The sequence below is a fragment of the Letharia columbiana genome (assembly GCF_014066305.1).
Source record: "Letharia columbiana isolate WasteWater2 chromosome Unknown Sc0000011_s2, whole genome shotgun sequence".
Lineage (NCBI taxonomy): Eukaryota > Fungi > Ascomycota > Lecanoromycetes > Lecanorales > Parmeliaceae > Letharia > Letharia columbiana.
In genome coordinates, this window is record NW_023501049.1 from 130,659 (window position 1) to 150,111 (window position 19,453).

At 50.6% G+C, this 19,453-nt stretch overlaps 6 protein-coding genes across 6 annotated transcripts; 3 read left to right on the top strand and 3 right to left on the bottom strand.

Annotated features, from left to right (window-relative positions):
- Positions 1–216: 216 nt before the first annotated feature.
- HO173_004274 (uncharacterized protein) lies at positions 217–2,213 on the top strand (the record flags this gene model as incomplete). The annotated part of the gene is made up of 2 exons (XM_037306198.1): positions 217–1,920; positions 2,022–2,213. The coding sequence occupies 2 exons, from the start codon at positions 217–219 to the stop codon at positions 2,211–2,213; spliced, it is 1,896 nt and encodes a 631-aa protein (XP_037166708.1).
- A 1,044-nt stretch (positions 2,214–3,257) lies between these two features.
- On the top strand, positions 3,258–4,987 carry HO173_004275 (uncharacterized protein; the record flags this gene model as incomplete). The annotated part of the gene is made up of 2 exons (XM_037306199.1): positions 3,258–4,328; positions 4,385–4,987. The coding sequence occupies 2 exons, from the start codon at positions 3,258–3,260 to the stop codon at positions 4,985–4,987; spliced, it is 1,674 nt and encodes a 557-aa protein (XP_037166709.1).
- Positions 4,988–5,839: 852 nt separating this feature from the next.
- HO173_004276 (uncharacterized protein) lies at positions 5,840–8,469 on the bottom strand (the record flags this gene model as incomplete). The annotated part of the gene is made up of 4 exons (XM_037306200.1): positions 5,840–5,870; positions 7,681–7,754; positions 7,859–8,296; positions 8,380–8,469. 4 exons carry the CDS (start codon positions 8,467–8,469, stop codon positions 5,840–5,842), a joined length of 633 nt encoding a protein of 210 aa, XP_037166710.1.
- Positions 8,470–9,245: 776 nt separating this feature from the next.
- On the bottom strand, positions 9,246–14,466 carry HO173_004277 (uncharacterized protein; the record flags this gene model as incomplete). Its single annotated transcript, XM_037306201.1, has 3 exons — positions 9,246–10,147; positions 10,200–10,478; positions 10,536–14,466. 3 exons carry the CDS (start codon positions 14,464–14,466, stop codon positions 9,246–9,248), a joined length of 5,112 nt encoding a protein of 1,703 aa, XP_037166711.1.
- Positions 14,467–14,953: 487 nt separating this feature from the next.
- HO173_004278 (uncharacterized protein) lies at positions 14,954–16,856 on the top strand (the record flags this gene model as incomplete). Its single annotated transcript, XM_037306202.1, has 3 exons — positions 14,954–15,155; positions 15,208–15,516; positions 15,712–16,856. 3 exons carry the CDS (start codon positions 14,954–14,956, stop codon positions 16,854–16,856), a joined length of 1,656 nt encoding a protein of 551 aa, XP_037166712.1.
- A 248-nt stretch (positions 16,857–17,104) lies between these two features.
- On the bottom strand, positions 17,105–18,866 carry HO173_004279 (uncharacterized protein; the record flags this gene model as incomplete). Its single annotated transcript, XM_037306203.1, has 5 exons — positions 17,105–18,360; positions 18,424–18,483; positions 18,540–18,597; positions 18,658–18,678; positions 18,750–18,866. 5 exons carry the CDS (start codon positions 18,864–18,866, stop codon positions 17,105–17,107), a joined length of 1,512 nt encoding a protein of 503 aa, XP_037166713.1.
- Positions 18,867–19,453: the final 587 nt, after the last annotated feature.

Here is a 19,453-nt window from a genome sequence, read left to right on the forward strand (position 1 = left end):
CTTATATTGCGGATTAGCTAGCCCGCTAGCGCCTGCTACTGTGCTGCTTGGCGAACCCTGCAGGAGCGATGCATACGTTCACACTAGCTGCCCGTACATCTTATCGTCGTTGAATATGAGAGAAGCACCTTTCTACCGGAAAATACTTCTTATTACCATTGTGTGCACAAACTATCCTGGCCTGCTTACTTCGACGTGATGAGCAAATCCAATCTGATGCCTATACATGAGTCCCGCAAGAGGTCCGAACCTTCCTCCCCACCTCTGTGGCAAAGACCAGCCAAAGATCATCGACGCAACCAAAATCAGGATAGACCAAGACGTTTGGGCGGTGACCATGGCCAAGATGATGACATTAGTGCGAGAAAAGAGCAGGAGAGCTTCGCCAGGGAGCAGACACGCCTAAATCAAATACAAGAGGCGGAGCAGATGAGAGAATGGGTTTCAAAAGAGGATGACTTCGTGCTGCAGCAGTCGAAAAAGAAGGCTCACATACGTGTGAGAGAAGGCCGGGCAAAATCTATCGACTGGCTTGCTGTGACTTTGGGTGTCATCGATCCGACCAGGGATCCGTTGGAAGAGGACACTAATGAATCAGACATCGACGTTGTGGATCCTTCGGCCGTGTTTGAGGGCCTTGATCTACCTCAGCTCCAGGACTTGCGAAAAGACATCGAGACGTACATGGCACTGGAATCAAATCAGAGCAATGGCCGGTATTGGAAGGCATGGTTTGTCCAGTCCGACAGCTGGCGCTTCTCTGACTTATCTCAGGCGCTGCAATTGATATGCAAGGATTACCAGGATAGGCTAGTACCTGCAGAATCTCGTGGACGTTCCGCCAGCTCCGTAGCTGCAGACGTTGATCGACTGTTGGGTCCTAAAACCCTGACAGAATTAGAGAACCTGGAGAAACAAATCTCCGATAAATTGCAGTCCAATGAGCCCATCGACGTGGAGTACTGGGAGCAGCTGGTGCGCAATGTCGCTGTTTATAAGTCACGGGCGGAATTGAATACAGTCTACAAGAACATCATAGAGAGTCGCTTGAATGATCTCAGGCACGAGCAGCGTGCAGAGGCGGTGCTTGTAAGGGACAAGTTGGCTCTCCTAACTAACAGCAGCAGTTCGAAGGATCTTAGGCCTGACAGCGTGACCCTGATTGTCGATAAATCGAACGCTGGGCCGCCATCTCTAAAGTACTCCCGAGATCTAGATCCGGAACCACTCCTCAGGATTCGAGCTGAGGACAAGGGCCTTGACGCGATAGACGAGAAGGACTTCATGGATAAACTCGCTTTCGAGCGTCAAAGGGTGCTCAAGCTGAAGTATGTACCCTTACGACAAGCTCAATCAGACAAGAAAGCACCAGTAGCTGCCTCAAAGACGGCTGAAGCTCCCACTTCTGGTGCCTCTCGCTTTGCAACCGTCCCCAGCGAAGACTTTTCATCTGCAACAATAGCTTTGTATGAAAGAGAAGTCGCTAGAGGCGTCCAAGAAGATGAAGAGATTTTTGCCGGCGAGGAAGACTTGTCTTCATCCTCCAAACCTCAATGGGCTGGCAAATACCGCCCGCGAAAGCCTCGCTATTTCAATCGTGTTCAGATGGGTTACGAATGGAACAAGTACAATCAGACCCACTACGATCATGACAATCCACCACCCAAGGTTGTCCAAGGCTACAAGTTCAACGTCTTCTACCCAGATCTTATTGACAAGACTAAAGCTCCAACGTATCGCATTGAGCGTGAAAATGGACGCAAGCGAGGAGAGTCATTTGCACCTGCAGGTGAGGAGGATACGTGCCTTATCCGGTTCGTTAGTGGTCCTCCATACGAAGATCTGGCATTCCGAATCGTAGACAAAGAATGGGACTATAGTGCTAAGAGAGAGCGCGGCTTCCGAAGCAGTTTCGACAAGGTAAGTCAACTAACTTGCCACCAATTCCGATCCAGCTACTCTCCCATTACCCATCTACCTTCCTTCTAATACCTAAAGCAATGACTGACCTTCGTTAACAGGGCATCCTACAACTCCACTTCCAGTTCAAAAAGGGAAGCCGCTCTCGTCATCTGTGCTCTCGAGTTCTTACTGACTCCATCATAGGTCTACTATCGCAAATAAAACTTAAGCATCTTACAGTCTGCCAGAGCGCCACCCTGGAATGGGTTCCTTGGAGGTCTGGAGTTGTGCAACAAGTCCTTCGGGTTTGACAATGCTTGACTCCTCGGCCAAGTCTTTCACATTGCTGTGGCGCACACGCAGGCCTAAGTACAGATTCTCAGGGTCGCCATCTCATCAGAACTATGTGTGTTGACTAGAACAGTAAATGCTCATCAAACACCTCGGTCGCCTAGGTCTCCAGCCTCTTTACGGATTTTACGACAAGTACGAGTGGCACGACCGTCTCCATTCGCTCACGTACATTAATATAAGCAAGATCATGACTTGATGCAATCAGTGATATCCCAAAATATTTTGACTGGCTGTCAGACCGTTAGGTGCTTACGTAAAATTTGCTTGTGATGCATTCTGTGCACTAGTTTGGAGCCATCGGGAGGTGGAATTCTGAGGCTCTTATGCTGTTTGATCTTAAAAATGCGGCTCTGAGATAACAATGCATGAGCTTCTATTATGCTTTTCGTACAACCTGGGATCAATGGCCTCTCCTACAGATATCTGGCGGTATCTGGCGGCTTAGTGCAGTCTCCCATTCTCAGTTTTCTCCCTTGATGAGTACCTAATCAATGATCAATCAATGATCATGTGGCTAGGTTTGTTTTGGCAATTCTCTGGACATTCTAGAGCCTTGGCAACAGTAATTTGTGAACATCAGGGCTCATTTGCCTATGAATCTGCCTGTATGCAACTAGCCGTGTGGTCCAATAACCACATTCCGAAATTATCTACAGTCTCAAAAACGAAGACGAGGTTCGGGAATCAGCATTACAAAAGTCCCTCCTGACAGAGTGCAAAAGCTGGCTCCATGCCGGCGAAGCTCTGCAACTGGACGATTTGCAAGGACACATCTCCGCGAAAATGACGCATCTTGGGCAACGTGATGCTGGAAGCCGTTTCTACGCGGCAGACGGAGACGGTGTTTACAGTCTTTGTAACCATGCCATGCTTGTTTGCTTGCCGCACACGACAGGGGTGCTGCAGGGCCAGCTCGTGTTTGTGAGCTGGCTTCCGTGCGATCAAAGATTGAAGATCAGACTAACAGTCAATTGAATTACTTCTCTCATGTTTCACAAGCTATGTCACCCAAGCTTCACCCACATATCGCTCTTGCTCGCCAATTGAAAGGCTATTACACTGACATCGCCATTGTTCCAAATCGGACAAAAAGGAACAGTCTCAATTCTATTCTTTGGGGAATTGATCTTGCGATGTTGCTACACAGATCAATCCATCGTCCCTTTCATTCCCCCGATCTGCCAAACAATTCAAGTGACTTCAATTCTGACAATCCTTTGGCCCCCCGCGAATCTCCGATGACTGATAGCGGTTCACAAACGATCATGCCCGCCTTGCTCGTCAACAGAGCTTCAGCGCCTTCAGATCACAGTCATGATGTATTACACCAACTTCCCTGTCAAGGTTACATCAGTCCGGAATCTTCGTTTACATGGCCAAAAATGGAACAATCAGAGACCTTTGGCCATACGTCGTTAGGCTATCGGACGGAGCCAAGCTCTTCTGCTATCCATTCGCGGACTTGTTTCGGAGATGTTGAGGACCAGGCGAAAGGAGATGATAAGTGGAGAATTGGACCTCATCAACAGCTGCCAACACCGTTCTCGTCATTGTCGTCTTCATTCAACAACAGTTCCTTCGAAACAGACCAGGAATTGGCCCCCTCCACTCAATCAAACTCAGCAATTCGACCTCCTATTCTGCCCACTCGAAGCCATCAAAGCCAACTGCGGCCCTGGACGGACTTCACAACTGCTAACGGCTTTGAAGAAACAGGGGCTAGGCCCAGGTATAACCTGCCACAAGCTTATGCCTATGATACCGCACCTTCTTTAGATTCATCATTGTATGCGACCTCTTCAGACCTGCGGACGCCGACTCAGCCCAAGTTGCACCGCCCCTTCCGGGAGACCGAACGGTCCGCCCCACTGGACAGCGAGAGCGAGAGTGAGGGCAAGCAAGGCGAGCCTCCGTATGCGAAGCTGATATATCGAGCGTTGATGGATGCTCCGGAGCACCAGATGGTGTTGAAGGACATCTATGAGTGGATAGCACAGAATACCGACAAGGCAAGAGATCCGGCTTTCAAGGGATGGCAGAACAGTGTCAGACACAACCTGTCAATGAACGGGGTAAGTTCTGCAAACCGCAAAGCGCATTTATTCCGGAGACACTGACATAGATGCAGGCGTTCAAAAAGGTTCCCCATGTTGATCCATCAAACAAAGCAAAGAAAGGCTTCATTTGGGTCTTGGAGCCCTCTGCTGTTGGCGCGGGCATTGAGTCAACTACCAGATATCGCCAGAAGACGGTTGGCAAAAAGAGTGACAATGTCGACCAGGCCGATCCTAAGAGGCAGCGTTCTGGGAGGAAGGGGGGGCGAGCCGCCAGGAAGTCTGCCAAAGTGAGAAGGTCTGCGTGGCTCGACCACGATACCAGATACGGCCGCTACCCAAAAAGCGAGCTTGACATGACCTTCGACACTCGTCCGGACGAGCCTCTCTGCCAGGCCTCTCCTCACCAGAGCTGGAACGGTATAAGTGGCCTGCCATATTATCTGACGCCTCCTTTGTCTTCTACACAGCCATCTTTTCCGGAAAGCAGTATCTACGATTACGGAGGCATGACCGAGAACCCAGAAACTCAACAAAACGGGACCGTCTTCAGCCGACAAGATCAACCCCTCTTTGGGCATCCTTTCAATAGCGGCTGCGAATCCATGCAGCATGACGGCTCCGATATCAAGTTCGAGGATCATTATCTTGCCAACAGGCTTACTACTTTTACTTAGAAGAAGCTCTTTGCAGGTCGCGTAGCATTACGGATGTCGCAAATATACTTAAGATGGTGTGCTAATTTCAAGCGGTGGTCTAATTCGATAGCGGTATCTCCGGTGTTACTTGTGCTCACGAGCGTTAGTCAAGTGTTTGACAACCTTCGACTTGAACGTTTATGCATGCTGCCAAGATGGCAAGGCCTTCCCCACCTTTCTGCATATTTCTATTGGACGATGCCGGTGCTTGTGTGTGTCTCTGCATTGGGAGTCCGAATTCAATCGTTTATAAAGTGACTGCCACTGTAGGACATGGAAATTTGTATTTGTACGCAAAGACCTGGACTTTTGATTTTGTCAGATCAAGTTGCTAGGTTATTTAACAACTTCTACAGTCATGCTAAAAGATGGTGATTTGATGAGAGGTCTCACTGCTTCAGGTGAGAACGTCGCCTCACCACTGTGCTCCTGACAACGGACTCGACGGCTTCTTCTACGTATGGGACATTTTTGTAATAACTGATCGCAGAAGATACGTACCACCTCAGCTCCAAATGATGGCGATTTGATATGCGTCCACGATATGCGTCTACGCTAGGCCTCTACGATGTGCGTCTGCTGCAAGATCAATTCGTAATAGGTACTATGCCCTACTGCTTGCAGCAAGAATCAATCAAAACAACCCACACGATCGATCCTGTCCCCACCGCTCTGCTCGCTTTGACATAAATGCTTGAGAAGTGTCTGCGAGATAAATTCTTAGAGCACATGTGACAAGGGTCTAGGATCGGATCGCCCCTCTGCCCCTTCGTGACCCGCAATTAACGCGTGTCGCGAACAATCCGAGTCGAACTGCTTGTTGCTTTTCTCTCACAGAGCAATCGGATTTGATCCCTCGCTCCTGGACACGAATGTTGATTTCAGCATCGAGGTGGTTTTGCCCTGCCGTTGTGGCAGGTGCTTGCGGTTGCTTGCAGATCAATGGCACCACGCTCAGCAAATGATTCTATTTGCTACCGCTCCACGGAACACGGCAAATGAGACGTTCATGAATAGGGGCCGGTTGGATGGGACATGTCGGAAAGATCGGATGCAACCGAGTCTTCAGGTCTTCGAACTCGCGCTAGGCGAAGCCGAGATTACTCCCCGGATGTTTGAGAAGGGAAAGCTGAGGACTCGGTTGCAATTATTACAGGACGGACGGGTGTTGGCATAGCTTGATCTGTAGCGCTGACTTGGACTAATACCATCGTCCCTGGGAAGGTCGCGCGCTTGATCGCTACAGCTGCAGATCTCCACTTAATCAAGGCCGAGCTTCGGCTTCCTCTTCGGTGCTCTACCCGGATCTCATCAGAGAAAGAAGCGACCATTGGCTGCCAGCTTCTGACACAAGGAAGGCTCTTAGGCCAGCTGCAAAACGGATTGGGTAGGCTAAGATCGTGCAGGGTTTTCTGCAAAGTACCAGCTGGCATCATCACTGACAGCTCGGAACTCCTCGTGATGGAGACTCAAGTTGGAACGACTTTCCAATGCAAGGAATCTGCTAAGCCTGGTGGTTGGGGTAAAGCCGTAAGCAGTGAGTTGAGCATGTGAGCACGTAACCAGTTAGTCGCTCGCAGCACCTAGGAACCCAAAAAAGGCTACCTGCATGAGACAATATATGGGGAGCACAGCGGGGTTCGCTAGAGGTCCGTATGGACCACCGTTGCCGAATCTTGATGGCGCTACTCACGATCGACCGTTTCACGAAACAGGCAGTCGATCTCGGCCATTACTACAGCTCGGGGACTGCGTGAGACAACAAAGATGTCCAGGGAGGTTTTGCTATATGAAAACCCCAACGAGCAAGAAAAGCAACAGAGTTTCGATCGAGAGCACTGAAGAGTACAAAGGACGAAGGTTGCACACAAGTCTACTGCCTAGTTGTAGCGGCTCGGTTACAGGTCTGAGGGAGATCGTCGTCTCTATTCCCACAGCATCTGCCGATTGCCATACTCCATCTGCTATTAATTTGAGCCGGAGGAAACGGAAAGGAGATCCGAAGACGCAAGAGCCGCCATGGTGTGAGCCTTGAGTATCTACACTAAGCTCTTTGTGCATTTGACTGTTCGACTCAGACTTTCCCTGATCTAGGTCGTCTATCCCGGAGCCGTCGCATACAGTCCGTCAAGCTGGGAGATTCAATATAGGCTGGCATCGAACACACGAAGGAACACAAGCAGGTCGCTAAGATGCCATAACCTGGGTAGGTACCATACATATTTGGATAAAACCTAGGCAAGAGCGCCAAAAATCCAGATGTAGTTTGTTTTGGCGGAGGAAAAGAAGACAAAGTCAAGTCTCCAATTCGACTGAGTATGCAAAATTAGACTGTACGTCTAGATCGTCACCAATTTCTAGCAGCCTCGACCTCAAGCTAATCTTCTCAGATCGTTGGCCAAAAGAAAACTTGGCTGGGATAAGAAGCACGATCACTGTCAAGAAATGTCCAAGGTAAACGTCACTAGGACTTCGGATGACGCAGGACTTTGCATCAAGATTCAGAAATTGTGTTGACAATACTGTCCAGGATTTTTGTCCGTCTATCGGATAACTGTCCGCACCCTCCTCTACTCTCCTCTTCTACATCCCTCTTCTGCGACTACAACCATAGCAGCCACACCAACCGTCCCTCCTGAGTCGATTAATGCGCGAATCTCCCCCTCTCAAACCCGGCGTGCGGTCCAAGCTGCTCTACTACCGCCGAAGTCGTCGTCGTCGCTGATGCAGTCGTACTCGTAGCCACCTGCTCATAACCATCAGCGCGGATCCTCTCAACAGCCCCTCAGAGTCACTGCTTCGAGGCGAACAGATGAAAAGAGGAAAGGCCGAAGTCGGCAAAGGACCCACCGAAGCACTACTCGCTACCGTAGTCATCGACCCTCCTTGAGCCACAGCCGGCGCCGGAACCTCTCCCCCCTCATCACCGTCCGACTCATCAGCAGAAGTACCACTTCCTCCCCCCTCATCATCGTCCGACTCGTCATCAGAAAAACCAGCGTCAAGCTCCTGCACCGCACCATCACCGTCCACAGGCGCAGTTTCCTGACCGCCTATACGCCTTTCCCGTGCATTCTGCGCATCCGTCGGAGTCAAGCACCTGCACTGGCAAAAGCAGGCCGGGCCGGTCGCATCCGTAGTGGGAGAATTGTCGCCGTCGCCATAGTCCGTGCCGTCGAAGCCAGCCATGGTGACCGACTGGCTGGCAGAGCCGGTGGCGGGGCAGGAGACGAGGAGAGGTTTGGCGGTGCAGGCGCTTATCAGGTCGGCTGTGTTGCATAGCAAGGTCTGTTGATGTTCGGATCGTTAGTCCGGTCACGGATGTTGGATAGGGGTTGAGGTGGGCGGTGGCGAGGCGGATGGGCGCGTACTAAGGGAAGAGCCTGCGCGGCTGTGAAGGGGTAATGGAGGAGAGGGACGATAGAGAGGAGGGAGAGGAGGGGGACGGAGAGGGCGCGCATGGTGTGGTGGAGTTGGGGCTGCGGTTTGATCGTGTGATGGTCGGGATGCAGATGGGGTTACTTAGGTCGTAGAGTATCTTATTGATGGAACGGACAAGAGAAGCAAACGAGAGTTGATACAGCAGTAGTGAATGCATAGATTTTAGATATCAACCTGTACCCCTATCGCCATGACATTCCACCACGCCACTCACCTTCTAAACAACCAGTCCGTCCAAGTGAAACAACCAAGATTGTAGAAAACGTGCCTTACCATGCTTCAGATCTCTCAATTAAATCTTAAACATAAAACGCCTATGCGGATACAGTTTCAAGTCCGGAAAATGAATGAGTGGCGGACTCCTGGTGCCGTCGCGCATTCCAGATATACGCGCAACGAAACACACGACTATTTTGCGGTTACAGCGTTTGACGCATCGCCAGGGCTTCCCTTTTCGTATCACTTCAAATGAAAGGGCTGTTAGGATATTGTTTCACGAAATCTGAGCACAGAATTGATGAGTGTCAAGATCGCGTGTATGTACGAGGTCGTCCATTTCTTTTCCGAGTCTCACCTAATCCAGAAGCCTGGAAAAGCCTGGTTGGCAATACCAATGTTATGCAACCGGCAAAGACTCAATGTGTATATACACCAGAGCGCCAAACAATCAGATCCAAACAACGGAGCGCTTTCGTCTCAATGCAGACCGTGTAAATGCTTTCACTGCGCGTACTCCTTCATCAATCAATGCATGGAACTGCTCTCACCCCATTTCTAACGCTTTCTACTGTTCTTATCATGAGTCCTTGTCCTTATAGAACTTCCTCATAATCAAATGCAAGAACAAATTCACATTCACCCTGACCTTACAGTCAGGGAAAAATTCCAAGAATTGTGTGTTGTTGAACTGCGCTTGCAACAGGTCGTCCAGTGGTATTTGTGCGCTAGCTCCAGGCATCGCAATCGGTCCATTACTGCCTTCGATGCTGAAGACACCGACTTCGTTGCTGGAGATCGTAAGGTCGATCTTGTCCCATTGACGTTCGTTGTAACCTTGCCAAGATACGAGTATACCACGATTGGCAAGATCTTGGGCTGAGTACTTGAAGGATCCAAACTTTGGCACGCGACCGGAACGTTGTAGTTCACGCTCATGATCCCATTGCTTGGTGAAAGGCATCAAGAAACGTTTCTTGCCTTTCTTATTCTGGAGAGTCACCATGGCTTGCTCGATGTAGTCATTATAGATTTTGAGTTGCTGTTCGAGATACGTGGCTTGGTCTCTGAGGCGGGCGAGGGTGAGATTGACAGTCTCGAGTTCTTTGTGACGTTGAACACGTCGGCGATGTTTTGTGCGTATGTCAACTGCGATAGCATTGAGCAGATCTTGGTAGTGGTTGTGGCGGGTGAGACGGCCATATTGCTCGAGGTGGAGGATGTTCTCAAGAGCGGTGCGCTTAAGCTCTGCATAGCTCATGGAGGCAATGTCAGTGATGGTACCGGCTTCTGCGTAAGCGCCGCGTTTGTGACTTCCAGCTGAAAGTTCCTCCCGGACAAGTGCCTCCCACCGATCCTCGTCTTCCATCGTAATTGGCTTGACCATAATCTCCATGAGGTCGCCTCCCGACTGCACCCTGATGACGTATAGTATACAGCGTTTGGTCTCCATGAGAAGTGCTTTGACTTCAGCATCGGGATCTATCAAATAATGTCAGTCTCGCCTGGGAGATTCTGGGCAGGCAAAGCTTACCTTCAGCTTCGTGCAGCTTGGGGTTCAGCGTGAGGGAGATCTCAGATTTGCTGACGTTCATGAGCTCGTTCTCGTTATTCTTGACGCTACCGAGCTCTCTAATGACTTCCTGTAAGATATCATCTCGCGTTGGGCAAATATGTGACGCATCAGCTGCAACGAGATGATGAACCGCGAATATATCAGCCATTTTAATGTACAGGGTGGGCTTCGTCCGTGAATAAAGGTCGTTAAATTCGTCGATATCGAAGTGGGTCTCAGCGCTCGCGACGTCGATCACTGGTGCCAACTTGTCAGTAGAATTCAAGCCTGCTTCAAGTAATACATGGAACTCACAGCTGCCCCATATCTCGCCGAGACGCTCAATCGACTCTCCAACGTAGCTGTTGAGCGGTTGAAGGAAGACATTCTCGCCACCAAACAGCCTGCCGGTGGCGACTTGACCCACCACTTTAGATACTTCTCCAACATTCTTCTTGTGCTCCTGTGACAGCCCTCGATCAATTACGCCGAACTTCTCGGGTTCAGTCAGGGCAGGTTGGAGATAGGCCTTCCACACCCAATGTCCAACAATCTGCAATATGTACCCCTGCTCTTCGTGCTGAAACCTAGAGATAAGATTCTGAAACATTTGCTGGGCGACGTATCGCACGCCAAAAGGCATTCTCTGTAGACCGTCCTCCAGAGCAGCAAAGAACTGATCAGCAATGTCTCGAAGGTCTTGTAGATGAGTGATAAATGTCCGTTTCGTTTCTGGATCACGTATGGCCTGCTCGCGTGGTATATCTGGGCTTCGCTGGCTCCTCTGACCTGTGCGCAGTTGCTCATTTTCTATCGCAGACAGGTAAATTTGCATCGGATCGCTTTCGAGATCCAGTTCTGGATTGTCAATGATGCTGTCTTTAATAATCGGAGATAGTACATCACGCATGTATTTGCGATCTCGTGGCGATTTGATGTAGGCACCAAACAGTTTCGCCCAGAAGAAATTGCCTCTCAGATAATCTTGAATGGAAGCACAATTGTCTATCTCTTCTTTCATCGCTCGTGAGATGAGCTTGACCAGATAGTATTCTTCTCGTCTTTTCTGCGCATAGCCAAAGAGCCCCATCATCAAGTGCTTGACTCGTTCACACTCCTTCTCGGCGGTTGCCTGCTCTCGGATTCTCTTAAAGAGCCGAGCAAGGTACTGAGGTTGGGTCTGTAATATAAAAAAGAGCTCTTGATAGTGTTCCAGCTTCCTTCTCGAGTTCTTGTTGAGAGCTTTGAGATCGAAGGGATCCTTGGAAGAAATGTCCGTGTTCGTAAGAAGGCTTCCCGCATCGCCGCCGAAATGCTTTTGGTGCTTGACGACTTCGTCAAGAGTGATTTTATTTTTTACTAAAAGGGCGATCTTGATGTCCAACTGGGTAATGTACTGATCAGCCATCTCATTTTGCCGCACATGCTGCACAACGGTCTTTCGAAGCCGCTCGAACTCTACTTCTTCGTCGAAGTCAAAGTCACTGTCATTCAGGAGATGCACGAAGCCTTTAACAGTACCAACAGGTGGATTCGTGCCACTCGTCAGACTCTTGTAAGCTTCGCCTTGTATCTTTCCACGAATGAAGCTCTGTACTTTGACGACCTTTTCCATATTGGCTTTGAAAAACCGCTGCTTTTCCGCGAACTTTTCACGGACCTGTTTGCCTCGGATTGCAGCCTGAAATTCTGCTATACTAACTTCTTCGTCCTCTAGCTGACTGAGCAGGTAGCCGAGATCCGATCTGATCAATAGTCCTTGAGACAGTGCCTGAAGCTGTATGATTTCTGACAAATTTGAAAAGAGGTCCTGACGGAGACGGGACTGGAGTTGTCTGAGATGTCGACCCCGGAGGTGAGCTTGGAAAGAGATGATCTCGAAGGCGTGGCTTCCCAAGGCTCGGAGATCAGCCATGTGTCTTCGACGCAATAAACAGCCTCGAGCTGCAGCCTGAAGAGCCACGATGTCCTGCTCTGCATTGCTGAGCGAGCATTTGATCCAAAGCATGTCCTGCCGTACGCGATTCCCACGTGCAACGGCTAGGATTGTCGTGATCGGTTCATTTTGGATGGACAGCTCGTTTCTAGTCGTCTGGAGCTGTTTCCGAACGAGCACTGCTCTTGAGTGTGATTGTAACGAGCACCAGGACTCGTTCTGGTCCTCCAGAGCTCTCGCTTGTCGTCCTAGATGTTGTCTTTGATTAGCCGCTCGTGCTGCTGCTTGCAATGTTGTGATCGCATGCTGCGATCTCTCAAGAGCTTGAGCTTGTTGTGCCAGGTGCTGCCTTTGGTTGGCTGCTCGTGCTGCTGCTTGCAATGTTGTGATTGCTTTCTGCGCCCGTTGAATATTATACTGTTCGTCCTGTATAATTCGACGTCGGAGCATTCCTCTGATTGCAGCTTGGAGTCCGTGTACGGTGGCTGAAGCACCTCTGGTCTCTTCGAATTGGCGTTCGACGATTCTTCGTTGAAGTGCGCCTCGTATTGCTGCCTGCAAAAATCGAACGCCAGATTCTTCCCTTCTTGCGCGTATCTTCAGTTGCTGTGTCTCGACCCTGGCTTTCCGCGCTCGCATCAGACTCTGCAGGTTTAGAACCTCAGACTCTCTACCTCTCCACCATTCTTCTTTGCCACGTTGCCTACTTCGTGCAAGGAAACCTCGAGCAGCACTCTGAAGATTGATGGCGAAACGCTTCATGCTCAAACGGTACTCGGCAATCTCTCGGGCCCATTTGCCTCTTATGATTGACTGCAAATCGACAAGCTTCTCTTCCGCGTCCCATAAGCCTTGCATAGTGTCTCCAAGACCCATACGGATGACAACCCCTCTGATCTGTGATTGCAAGTCCACAATTGTGATTTCGTGCTCTCCAAGTTCTCTTGCTACCCTCTCCTCTTCTGATTCGACAGGCTCAGGCTCGGGTACTGGCTCTGGTTCTGGCTCTGCGCCAAAGCTTGCTCCCATCCCAGAGAAACTAGGCATACTTATACCTGCTTTGTCTAAACCTTTCTGCATCGCCTCTAGTTCGTGATGCTCAAATTCGAGTTGACCGACCAAATTGCCAATCCGAAAGTCCACAATGCCTTTACGAAATAGCAGCCAAGATAGAGCATGTATGCAATAGATGACTTTTGGGATGTTTTTCTTCTCATAAAGGTCGATCAGCTCGAACCGAAAAAGTTCAGGAAGTTCCATGTCAGCCAAAAAATTGAAGAAAAGGGCGATGTTGTCGGAGTGACGAAATTGGAGCTTGGGATTACGGAATATTCGTATCGGCTGATCAGGATAGAAGGCTTGCACGATCTCCGCTAACGTGACTCCGTCTCTTAAGGCTTCCTCTAGCCGCACAATTGGGGGTAATTGCTGATGTATGATGTCCTCTATCCATTCCTTGGCTTCTCCTATATGGCAAAGGTACTCGTAGGCCTGCAAAAACTGTCTTTGCTTTTCCATCCAGTTGCTCTCTGACCAAGCCGACCCTCTAGCGCTGCTGGCTGTTCCGGAGCTCTTTGTTGCCCTTGTAGAGTCGGTTCTTTTCAATTGTCTGCGACCCGATAAACCAGCAACTGCAGGTGATGTAATGGGAAACTCCTCACTTGATCCGTTTTGAGCAAACTTGGATAGCGTCCTCAGGTGGCTTGTGGAGGAATTTTTGAGAGTATATAATTCTGGCGAGGTGAGATTCGGCCCGTGAGGACTTGAACTCGTGTGCTTATGTCTCTGAGCACCAGATGTCATGGGCGTTACAGACCCAGTTCGACCTAGCATTGTAGAATTCGCTCGGCCAAGTTGTGATGCAGCTGCCGGAGACGAGTAGGCGGGTCCATCGTAGTGATATTTTGGCGGCTCAGTGGGGCCTTGGGCATACGGATGCGACTGATACGGCTTCAGTACAGGCGCAGGAGGAGACGAATTTGGGGCCTGTGGCAATGGTCTGAGCGACTGTCTAACGCCCTTGTATCCTCCTGCTCCCGTAAGCTCGGGCTGTTTGATACCTTCTCTCGTTGAAGGCCGGGTTGGGGACGTCTCGCTGATCCCCCTTTTGTGGCCCGCGCCATGATTTTGATTTACACTCGATGCGTTTGAAGACATGGTGCTTGTGCGACTTGGAAGAAAAGGGTTGGAGGACGAAGAGTAGGCGGAAGAGTTGGTGGATGCGTTTGATGCCGTATAGCGCAACGGACTGGACCTGCCTGGGGAGCTGCTAGTGCCTTGCGGTTGGCGAGAAGCTTGGTGATATGACATGGTGTCAGTTGCGATTTCCCCTCTTCATTGAATGCCCGATAGACCCTTCCTATTGTACGGAGGTTGACACATGCATTCCTCGCCTGGATGCTCCGACAATGGCAATTGTTCACTCAGATAACGCGATCCCTTATGGTCTGTCACTCGGCAGCATTGTCGGTAATGGGTCCACAGACTCTTCGTATCGTTGGTCGTTGACGATCATTTGCGCATAGAGTAGAATGAAAAGACCGCGATGTTGACCGTCATTGTTTACCTTTTTCGCGCTAAACCCTAAACCTTAAAAATTGAGCGCGCCCAGGCCGAGACCCCACTATCAAAATCTCGAACTCAAGCGTGAAATTTCCTACTTTTCCTTCTCTCTTGGGAGAAGGCAACTTCAACCCGTCAGCATAACCTCTTTATATGAAGGCACTAGTTGACTATATCTCATCGAGAACTCAAAGACACTACCTACATTGTCGGAATCAAAGACATTTAGTTCACTATGACCCTCACAAATGGGGACTTGAGCAATGGCGGCTCGCAGCTGATGCCAGAACAGAAGATCCTAGACTATACAAAAGCACTCGAAGTGCTCCGCGATGAATACCCGAGTGCTGACGGCCTCGACGCGAAAACACTGCTGGACTCTAAGATCAACGGCGGCTTGACATATAACGATTTCCTGGTGCTTCCCGGCTACATCGGTACTTTCAAGCCGCCACGGTCTCGAAATCGCTTGCTGACTTCTGATGCCAGGCTTTGCTGCTTCAGATGTTGCTCTGGATACCCCAGTCACTAAGCGAATCACCCTCAAAACACCTCTGGTCTCTTCTCCCATGGACACAGTCACAGAGCACTCGATGGCAATCCATATGGCCCTGCTAGGAGGATTAGGCGTCGTACATCACAATTGCTCTGCAGAGGATCAAGCAGAGATGGTCCGAAAGGTCAAGCGATTCGAGAACGGCTTCATCCTGGACCCTGTCGTGCTTTCACCGAAGACAACCGTGGGAGAAGCGAAGGCACTGAAGGAGAAGTGGGGATTCGGCGGATTCCCAGTCACCGGTCAGTCTTCCTGTTCGGAACCTACACTGTTTGCTGTCTGCCTTTCTATGATTATCAAACAAATACAAATAACTTTCGTTCATCCAAAACGATCCCATCGTACTGCGGAGACACATTCTTCAACCCTATGAGAAAGCGCCAAATTTGACTTCTGCAGTAACTACCAAGAAAGGTCTCAGAACTGACTTTGAGCAGAGAACGGCTCTCTCAGCTCGCCTCTCATCGGCATGATAACGACCCGCGACATTCAATTCCACCCTGACCTCTCCGACCCTGTCACAACCGTCATGTCCACCGACCTCGTCACCGCCCCCTCGGGCACTACTCTTACCGAAGCTAACGGCGTCCTCTCCAAGTCCAAGAAGGGCAAACTCCCCATCGTCGACCCCACAAATAACCACTTAATCTCCCTTCTCTCCCGCTCCGACCTGATGAAAAACCTACACTACCCTCTCGCCTCCAAGCTCCCACACTCGAAACAACTCATCTGCGCGGCCGCGATCGGCACACGACCAGAAGATAAAGACCGATTGAAGAAGCTCGCAGACGCGGGTCTTGACATCGTCATCCTCGACTCCTCGCAAGGCAATTCGATATTCCAGATTGAGATGATCAAGTATATTAAGAAGGAGCACCCAGATCTAGACGTGATTGGGGGCAACGTCGTCACCGTAGCACAGGCCGCCTCTCTGATCGCTGCCGGAGTAGATGGTCTCAGAATAGGCATGGGTTCCGGCTCCGCTTGCATAACGCAAGAAGTTATGGCTGTTGGCCGTCCACAGGCTGCATCTGTCTTCAATGTTTCTGGCTTCGCTGCGAAGTTTGGTGTTCCTTGTATCGCCGATGGTGGAATCCAGAATGTGGGACACATCGTTAAGGGCCTCGCTCTGGGTGCAAGTACAGTGATGATGGGAGGGTTGTTGGCAGGCACCACCGAATCGCCAGGAAACTATTTCGTCAGCCGCGAAGGGCAACTCGTTAAAGCCTACAGAGGCATGGGCAGCATCGACGCCATGGAAGACAAGAAAGCCGGCGCGGTCACCAAGACCTCGAAACAATCAAACGCAGGAACAGCTCGGTACTTCAGCGAGGGTGATAGGCTGCTCGTTGCTCAGGGAGTGTCAGGGAGCGTGCTGGACCGAGGATCTGTGACAAAATTCGCGCCGTATCTGCTGGCCGGGCTGCAGCACAGTTTGCAAGATATAGGTGTCAAGAGCTTGGGGGAGCTGAGAAGAGGCGTCCAGGATGGCAAAGTGCGGTTCGAGCTGCGGACCGTGAGTGCGCAGGCAGAGGGGAACGTTCATGGGCTACATAGCTTCGACAAGAAGCTCTATTCGTGAGCCAAGGCGGGCGGGACAGGAAAACTCAGGGTTTCTGAGCTCAAAAGTTATGTTTTCGGCAGATCGAGCGACTGCCTCCGATATAATGGCCCACAACAAGGGGTGAAAGTGTGATGACAGATTATGTCTAACATGGCGATGAGGATAATATGGAAGTGACAAATGGAATCAAAAATACCACCTAACCCGATGCGCCCAATGCAACGCTGATGCTATCATAATCATATACTCATAACCCATTACCATTTTCACACCTCGCCCTCCTCCTTCGGTCCATCGCTCCCGATATCTACCGCCTCCACCTCCATCGCACTTTTCCTCCCAACCCAACCTCCAACCAGCAACGCCGCCACCCCAGCTCCCACCAAAGCCAAGACAGCCAACGTCCACCCCATCGTCTTCCACCCAGATCCCTGCGTCACAAACCCGCCCCAAATGGGTCCGACGAGCATGCCGCCCGCGAAAGCGGTGTTGAAGAGACCGTACGCGGTAGCATACGCGCCCCTCCTGCCGAAAACTCCCGGGTGGGATTTCTCCTTCACGTTGATGATGTAAGTAATCTCCGCCAGCAGCGGCGTCATTGCCATACTCAGCGCCACCCCCAGACATGAGAGCAGTGCACAGAGCAGCACTATCTGATCGATGCCTCCATGATTCACGGCCCGCATAGCGACGAGGAACGGCACCGCGAGTAAGAATCCCAAGGTGGTGGGGACACGGGGGCCGCGTTTGTCGCTCCAGTATCCGATTAGGGGCGCCACGAAGGATGGGAGGATCAAGGGCAGGAATATCAGACCGCCGCCTGTGGAGCCCCATCCGAAAAGACGGTGGACGTAGAGCGGGAGGACGGCGTCCCAGGCTGTAAGGAGGGTGGACTGGATGAGGCTGCAGAAGAGGGCGGCGAGGAGGCGGCGGGAGCCGAGGAGGGTGAATACTGGGGGGAGCTGGCGTTTAGTGGGAAAGATTGTCAAGGGGGGTGCGGACGATTCTGGCGCTGACGCTGGAGACGGTGTGTGCTCCGGTTGATCCATGGTGATTTGCGGGCCTGTAGCTTTCTCGGATAAAGTCTTTGAAGGTGAAGGCGGAGACGTCTCGGGTTCTGCTGGCACCCACTGCTTCGCGATCTTCTTCTCCACCAATACCACTCTGAGAATAATATCCAGAACAATCAACCCAAACGCCATAAAGAAAACACTATAATACCCGGCCCTCGCATACACCACTCCCCCCAACAAGGGCGCCACGAGCACCGCTACAGACATGCTCATACTCACATAACCCATCGCCTGCCCAATCATTTCATGATCCACGGTATCGGCTAACAGCGCCAGACCGACGGTCCAGACGACGGCAGCGGAGAAACCTTGCAGTAAGCGGCCGATGATGAGAAGAGCGAGAGTGGTACCTAGACAAAGCAGCAGGGTTGAGCCAAGGAGGGCGAGGAGTCCAATAAGGAGGGGGAGACGCCGGGAGGACGTGTGATCAGCTACGTAGCCGCATATTGCTGCCATGGTTTAGTATGCGGTCTGTAAAGGGGGATGAGATAGGGGGGAGGGGGGGTCTTTACGGGAAGCACCGAGGAGAGCAGCGCCATAGACGGCAATGAGGACGGAGACCCAGTGTTGGACTGTGGATGAGGAGTCAATGTCAGGTGATTGGGAGACGCCTGCGATGTGGGCTCACCATCTGCTTCGGCCACGCCAACGCGGGTTGTCAATGCGAATGGTATTACTGGGACGATCTGAAAAACATGTAAGAAATACTGAGCTCGCCTGGAGATATATGACCAACATGGACTTACTATGCCGTAGAGAAAAATATCCTAAACAAGCAGAGGGGTTAGTCGGATTCCTGCCCAAGCGATGTTTCGATATTGGGTCAATGTGAACGTACGGTAAAAACAGCGATAGAAACGGTACCCAGTATGAACGAATACGAAGATCTATATTTCAACAGAGGCGGTGCTTTCGAAGCATCTCTCGATCTCCATGCCAAGATATCCCGCGTCATGACGTTCGAATCGAAACCAAAACCACGTTAGTATTTCCTCCCAAAGCCGGCAAAAGTCCGCCAACGATGCAAGTAGATGTCACGTATTAATACAGTACATGAGAAACAAGCCGTCAGACAGGATAGGTAAGGTCCAATGCTTGCAAGCCATGGCAAGTATTTAGGTAGGAAAGAGATATCAAAGACAAGAAAGAAAATTATATATACACAACATGGTTTGAAAGATATCCCGCCGGTGACTAGACTTGGTGCACCAAACCCCAAGCGCAGAATGGAAGGAGCGTGGGAGTGAAGAGAGGCGTAAAATTCGCCACCAAGGGAAGCACTTGCCTAATCGAATCTAGCCGATTTCAAGGCTCCAAACTCACCTCACTTAAGTGACACCATTCCTTTCACTTCCTGTCCCTGCTCCAATGCATCAGAATTTATCATAACATCTTCTTCATATGCAATGTCTATCTACACTCCCCATACACTCTCCATTTCCTCAATGCAGATAGAATAAGGAGAGAAGCACCTCCATGGGCTAGACCATCACTTCATAAAGTAATCAGAACTCCCGCTCCAATTTGTATCCATGCTAGGTA